General features: G+C 48.6%; 1 protein-coding gene across 6 annotated transcripts in view; it reads right to left on the bottom strand.

Moving 5' to 3' along the window:
* Nucleotides 1-238: 238 nt before the first annotated feature.
* atp2c1 (ATPase secretory pathway Ca2+ transporting 1) overlaps nt 239-7,287 on the bottom strand; it is a 38,385-nt gene continuing 31,336 nt past the window's right edge. For all 6 annotated transcript variants that reach the window (XM_023839009.2, XM_023839011.2, XM_023839010.2 and 3 more), the window contains 13 exons: nt 7,048-7,137; nt 5,948-6,052; nt 5,493-5,649; nt 5,048-5,218; nt 4,732-4,829; nt 4,563-4,613; nt 3,874-4,040; nt 3,484-3,552; nt 3,281-3,397; nt 3,057-3,204; nt 2,459-2,554; nt 2,163-2,304; nt 239-1,778 (listed from right to left, as the gene is read on the bottom strand). In XM_023839009.2, coding sequence (XP_023694777.1) covers nt 1,651-1,778; nt 2,163-2,304; nt 2,459-2,554; nt 3,057-3,204; nt 3,281-3,397; nt 3,484-3,552; nt 3,874-4,040; nt 4,563-4,613; nt 4,732-4,829; nt 5,048-5,218; nt 5,493-5,649; nt 5,948-6,052; nt 7,048-7,137 — 1,539 coding nt within the window. In that variant the 3' untranslated portion in view covers nt 239-1,650. The remainder of the gene's footprint in view (nt 1,779-2,162; nt 2,305-2,458; nt 2,555-3,056; nt 3,205-3,280; nt 3,398-3,483; nt 3,553-3,873; nt 4,041-4,562; nt 4,614-4,731; nt 4,830-5,047; nt 5,219-5,492; nt 5,650-5,947; nt 6,053-7,047; nt 7,138-7,287) is intronic.

The raw sequence follows: 7,287 nt of genomic DNA, 5'->3' as shown, positions 1-7,287 counted from the left end.
TGTGTAATATTTCTAAATTTCTATTAAACCTGTAAGACCCGTTCAAATCAAAGAATGGTGACTCTGACCAGCCATACCAGATAAAGTCACAGAGAGAGGGGTGGGTGTATGTGCTGTCCTACCTTGTGTGTCTCCAGAAAAAGCACATGTTCTCTTGCCTTGGCTGCCCAAACAAATGCACCCCCACTCACCAAACCCAGGGAATCTTACAGTCATCCTTCACAAACAAGCTGCTCAGTTTAAAAGGTTTACAAAATTTTTAATGTACATTATTTTCCAGACTGTCACAACAGAGTACTGCTTTCAGCTGGGCAGACATAGATCAAGAAGCAATGTCCCCACCAATCACTGGTTTGTACCTTCTGTAAAAGCAAGATGGCGCTAGTGAGTCATCTCATCAGGGACACAGAAAATGGGGGGGGGGGAGAGAAATAATCACAAAAGGGAAGCTGTCTAACAAAAAAGGCCCTGGAGGGACTGCAGTTTAAGGCCAGGAGTTCAGGTGGTCTCCTCAGAAAGGAGGGGCTGAGCTTGTTTTACTGGCCAACAGAAGTCCAACATCTGGAAAGTGAGGAAATGCTTCCAGCAACTGTGCCAAAATGGACACTCAGAAACAAGTAAAATACAGTAGACTACTTCTCATAATATTGAGTGCAAATCGACATTATTGGGACATATAAATTATACAAATTGCTGCATATACTGTACAAAGTAATATGTACCTCCTGCATGGCAACTTGTTCTGATTGGAGGAGGGGGTGGGCTTGGAGTAAGGCTGTTGTGCGCACACATTTGGCTGGGCGTGTGTGTCTGGGGGTGAGGGGGGAGCTTCATAACAGCTATAACCGCTTTTAAGACCTAAATTTACCGACCACCCAATAAAATCATAATAAAATATCCAGCAACCCAACCAGCCTTTAACTAAAGTCTAAAGCCTGCTGGGTTCAACTGCCAAGCTCTTGCACCGAATTTCTAAGTGTCAGCCTTCCAGTGATGACTGTGGGTAAGAGAGGGGCGCTAAGCTGGGAAAGGTTACAGTACAGCGCCACATGTGGTCAGACCCAGCAACAGCAGCTGAGGTACAGTATTTGGCAAGAAGTAGTGACAAATGCTACTTAGCCACGAAACACAAATTGATAGTGGACACTTGTTTCTGAAAATCTGCATGTATACTGACTTCCACACACCATCTCAACTGTTCAATGACATAAGTCAGGACTAGAGGGGACTGTATTGTTCTAGCAAGCTGAGCTGGAATGCTTGAAGGTAACATGGTTTGTTCCACAAAAGCTGCATCAGCTAATGAAACCCACATTGAAAACAAATCCTAAAAAAAAATAATAATAATAATAATAATAATAATAATAACCCCAAGATTGGACGAAAAAAAAACCTTCACCGCCCTCGGGTGCCGCAGGCCGTTGGGGAAGCCTGTGGGCAGCAGCAAACCAAAGGTCCGTAGGGGAGGTCAACCCCACCACGTTCCTCAGACAGAACCTGGTATCACTCCAGACTGCCTAGAGTCAGACAACCCAACATTTTAAATGACAAACTGTAGGAAAAGCGGACGCTGTGTCATGCTCTCCCCTCTTCTGCTCTCCACAGGCAGCCCAGTCTCCACCGGCTCCTTGGTACCCGACACAATGTGCGTCATACTTCGTGGAACAAATCAGAAGTGTCAGTTTTCTCAGACCTTCTGCTCCAGATCTTCTCTATCTTCTTTATCACCTCGGAGATGACACAGACGGAGGAAGTCAGCCCGAAGAGGAGCAGAAGATCTGGCAGGAAAAGGGCACGGTAACAACACTGTCACACATTGCTATCTTTCATCCACTGCAGTATCTACTGGAGAAGGGTTTCTGAATGCTAACCAGACACCGCATGCCTGGGTCTGATCCTACACTTGTCTTTGACTGGACAAGAGATTAAGTGAATGGCACAAATCAACTGAACCAGTATTTTAGTTGCTCGATGGCAAGCTGTTAGCCTAGCTAACCTGGAGAGCTTATTTAACCCCAAGGCTTGATATAGACAGCAAAGTACCTCCTAGACATCAGTTTATGTTCAAAAGGGGATATTTAAAGTGAATACATGCAAGCGTCATGAGCATAAACAGCATAGTTGGACCAGAGAAAATGAGAGAGTGGCAACCAAAGACCCACCAAGGATGCTGAGGCTCTCGGTCTGGAAGACCTTCTGCAGAGGGGGGAAGTAGATGACCAGCAGCTGGCCCATGATGGAGCCCAGTACGGCATAGCAGAACGTCCTGTTGCTGCAGAGGCCCATCTCGTGCACCATCCGGGTCTGAGGATGGGTGTGGGGTGGGGTGGTTAGTGGGAAGCTCAGGTCCTCCAGAAACCAGCGTGACATTGTTTCGTGAGGACAGGAGGCTGTTTGTTGGAGGCCCTCAGCATCACCTAGCAGCTCGTGCCAAAACGAAGGAGTTCAGCGACCATACCTGCGATCTGGAGCTGAGGGCGTTGAACATATCAAAGAAAACGAAGCAGGTGAAGGTCATGGTGGTGTCCCTCGGAGTGATCACATTGTCACGCAGCTGCCAATGGCCAAACATGACATTACTGAAGGCACACTGATCCTGGGACTGCATCTACTGCTTCACTGTTACTCCGCTATTTACAGCATAATTAAATTCACCACAGGAACTCTCAGTACATCCTGTCACTGTTTGTCTTATTTGCATTAGCAGATATGCTAACTGAAGCGGACTTTCAAGGGGAATAAAAAAAAAAAAAGCAGTGTCACAGCAGATCAGTTCAGCGTGTTTCAGCCTAATGCAAACACTAAAACAAAGTGATCCGTGGGGAGATGTTTGCCTGAGGAATCTTTCGGAGGAAGGAGCAGAACTCATCCTTGACCTGGAAGATTGTTCTATGCTATTACACGCTCCAGGCAGCTGTTCATGATTCTGCCTGTTCAGCATTCAGCCATGATCTACATGTGATGTTTCATATCTGGAAGCTTCCAAGGACAAACAAAATGAATGTCTGGAGACATGAGAATGCAAGGAGCATGGGGTTGCGGGGGTCTCCACGCACCTCCCTCCAGAAGACGAATAGTGTGCCGCACACGATGATGAGGGCCGACACCAGGATCTTCACAATGAGGCCCCGAGTGAGGATACTGTCTTTGACGTTCCTGGGGGGCTTCCGGATAATATCTCGATCCACGGGCTCCACGCCGAGGCTGTAAGAAGGGGGGCGGTGAGGCTGGGGAGATACACAGGGACGTGCACTTCCCCAGAAGTCTGACTCACGCTCACCTCTGCGCTGGAGGTCCGTCCATTATGATGTTTATCCACAGGATCTGCATGGCGTTCAGGGGGTTTGGGAAGTTCATCAGTGTTGCCAAAGAGATGAGCGCCAGTGCTGCGATGCTCCTGCAAGGGAAACAAACCACTGCATTTTGTACGCCTGCAAATGGTGCAGTTCGGCTGGCAGTGAGCAGAGAACGCAGGGCGCTCACGTGCTGAGCTGGAAGCGGACAAAGTTCTTGATGTTGTTGTAAATGCCTTTCCCTTCTTCTATGGCAGACCTGCAGGACAAAAGTGCAGCAATCAGATTTTGGAAGCCATGCAAGAAAACGGATGTCCTTCTGACACCGTCCCTTTGAAATATCCATATCTGCTGACTACTGAACTTTCTCAAGACTCTAAGCCCCAAATTTTAGCCCAGCCCACCTCATTCAGGCCCCATAAATGAACATATCTGAAAATGCACAGAGAGGCATTCACAGGGAACTGGCCCTCTGCGCCCGCTTCAGTTCAGTTCAGTTTAGTTTATTTGTCATATGCAAGTTAGCACAGGGTCAACATCGCAATGAAATGTGATTGACGAGAATAAACAAGCCTCTTACATGATGGTCTGGAAGTCGTCGTCCACCAGGATCATGTCTGCCGCCTCCTTGCAGACGTCGGTGCCCGTCTTGCCCATGGCCACGCCGATGTCAGCGGCCTTGAGCGCTACGGCGTCGTTTACCCCATCGCCGGTCATGGCCACCACCGCGCCGACGTTCTGCAGGGCCTGAGACACAAACACAAGCATATTCTCGGGACTGAAACAAATACCACCATTACTGGACAAAAATATCGGATGTTTGGGAACTGAATTCTAATTGCTATTTCCTTGCATATCTATTTGGATTTGTACACACTGCACAATTTGCAAACATTGATTCACAAACTGTACTGTACTGATCTGTGCTATTGCTCACTTAAATGTATTTTACTTCTGTTTTTGATTTTTTTTCTTAATTTATGTTCTGTGATATCTTCGAATGTCTGCACCAGTACTGCCACGACAGATCCCTAGTACAGGCAGGGGTACCTGGCCAATAAAGTGAATTCCGAATTCCTCATCGCTGTCTCAGGGAAGACAAGGAAAATCGATGACCTTCAAATTATTGTTAAAGATCGAATAGATGATGGCAAAATGCTCTAAGGAAATCAGTGTAACCTTCTTAGAAAGAGGAGCCCTGAACCCAGGCAGAGCCACCAGCCTGTGGGGATGGGGGGGGGGGGCACTGCCGGCTGCTCACAGGCTCACCTTAACGATCTTCAGCTTGTGCCTGGGGCTGGCCCTGTAGAACACCGAGATCTGTGGGAACACATGCACAGGTCATGACCGCCCCTGTCCGCTAAGCTTCTCACGACTGTGGTTTGGTTTAATGTCGCTTAACAGAGTAACGTCGCAACGGCAGAATTGTGGCCTGTACCCTGGGCACAATGAGGGACAGCTGCTGGGACTCCATCTGGTCCACCTCGTCCCCGGAGAGGGACTGAGAGCCCTTGGTGTACAGGCAAAGTCGGCTGGCTGAGGGGTGAGAGGGAATATTCGGAAATCAGGTCTCCAGCATATACCAGCATCACGACATTCGCACATTCCACCACGTAAGCTGGCACCGCTGTGCTACTGTGCTCAAGTTGCCACGACAACAGAGCAGGGCAAAAACCAAAAAAAAAACAAAAACCAAATGGCAGCACAGTGGTGGAGCTGTACGTACAGCGATGGCTGGGCAGAGGGGCACCTACCGATGGAGACGGCGGTTTCCTGGGAATCTCCCGTGATCATCTTGACGGCCACACCCGAGCCGATCAGCGTTGCCACGGCCTCCTTCACTCCTTCCCTGGGGGGGTCGATGATGCCCACCAGGCCCAGGAATGTGAGCGAACCCATCTCAGAACCGGACGCAAAGGCCAGAACTGGAGGCGAGAGCAGAGACCACAGGCGCCATTAACCAGAGAGCATTCTGCTCATTAGGGACATCATTCAAGAGCCTTTCTGGGAAGGTCTGGTCTCATAGGCGAAGCTAAATCAGTATGAAGAAGAAAAAACAACACAACACAGCTAGTGCAGATGATTATTACATCACCAGTTTCATTCGATCTCTGAAGTGATGCAGCTGATCAGTGACCCCAGGCTCCTGCGGGAGGTACGGCTCTCATCGCAGCCCCTTGGCACACAGGGCACGCCTACCTCTCAGCCCAGCTGTTCCCATGTAGCTCTTCTGCTGCTGGTAAAGATCCCTCTCCTGGTTGGTGAGGGGCGCTGTCGTGCCCTTGCTGTTGTAGGCGGTGCAGTAGCGGATGATCTGCTCGTAGGCCCCTTTCAGGTAATACACTCCCCGTTTGTCCTGGAGAGGAACCGCAACATGACTTCGGATCAAACTGCAACACTAAAAAATCCTGAACACCGGCATTCATGCATCCGCCCACACTTTGGCCACTCATCCCGCTCAGGGTCAGGGGGTCAACAGGAAGTTGCATAACAGAAGATGGGTGAAAATGGGGATGACTTAAGCCAAAATAATAATGATAATAATAATAACTCCATTGCACCCGACATCCCGCTCCTGCACTGACTATATGAGAGGCAGCATGAGCAGCTGTACAAGCCGGCACAGAAATACCACGCATGTGAGCAGTTCCCACCTGTCCCGTGTGGTGCACACAGCGTACGGCCATCCATTTCTGCTCCGAGGTGAAGGGGAGCTCCTCTAGACGGATGTACTCCTGCTGGACGCCATCCAGTCCCATCTGTGGTACGTTTACATTCGGACACAGACACAGGCCAATTGGTGGGTGGACAGTGTTTCCCCTACCATTATATTAGGGGGGGGGCACCGCCCCCCCAACGGCACCTCCCACCCACCCCTGAAGGTCAAGTTAATTTTATTTTCTATATAGCGCCAGATCACAACAGAAGTCATTTAAGGTTACCTTTCCTATAGAACAGGTCTATACATTGTCCTATTATTAAATAAACGAAATAGCCTTATGTTTACAATTCTCCTCTGCTCTCTGTATCGCGCATGGCGGAGTTCCGCCCCGATGCGTGCACACAGACACATGCGTGCGCACACACAGGTGAGCACACTCCCACTAACGGACAGAGGGCGCTTGTCGGAAAATATGTCGCGTCAACCACCCGGTCAGCAGTGTAAACTGTGAGAGGGATTTCTCAACCATGAACAGGGTAAAAAATACGTTTCACAATGGGATTTTCTGCGTTAAACTATCAGTATTTTAAGTTATCAACTATTACTTTTAAAGCCTAACAGTTAATGTATTTGCAGGTCAAGACAAACATCAGCAACAGGCTGCAAGGAGACCATCTTGCAGCCTGCATGCGGATTTCAATTAATGGCCCAGATGTTTCTGACTTCCCATAATCAAGAGGCTCTAGAAATGTTCTTCCAGAAGCCCAGAAAGATACACTGCAGTGACAAAAGCTGCACACACTTTGTGGATAACTGTCAAATTGTTCTGATGTTTAGTTCAGTTGTTATATTGACTGCTGTCATTAAAAGAAACACATGAACACCATGAATCCTATCGGTGTCCATCTGCCCCCCCCCAAGCTGTAAACCTAGGGCATGGAGAACCACCAGATGCATCCTCTCCTGCTGAGTATCTACTGTCTTTCTCCAGAGATTGCACACATTCCCGTTTTCATCGACAAAAGGCGGTGACATATTACACCTAAACAGGAATGTAGACTGATAACGGCCTCCAGCACCCATGCATGATACCTTCATAGCCAGGGCGATGAGCGCACCCTCTGTAGGCTTCCCCATCAGGGTGCCGTTCCTGATGATGGCATCGTTGCAGATGCAGCCCGCCTAGATAGACATGAGGGGAGGAAGTGTGAGAAGAGGGCTGTGACAGAGACGGACATTTTGTTTTCAGCCAAATGACTATTTCAATATTAGTCTAAATACTAGAACTCGTGGCCATAAGTGGAAATTAGCGGGAGAACATTTTAAAACAAA

Source organism: Paramormyrops kingsleyae, chromosome 9, assembly GCF_048594095.1.
Source record: "Paramormyrops kingsleyae isolate MSU_618 chromosome 9, PKINGS_0.4, whole genome shotgun sequence".
Lineage (NCBI taxonomy): Eukaryota > Metazoa > Chordata > Actinopteri > Osteoglossiformes > Mormyridae > Paramormyrops > Paramormyrops kingsleyae.
The sequence above is the reverse complement of the archived record's forward strand: the minus strand, read 5'-3'. Positions and strand labels throughout refer to the sequence as shown.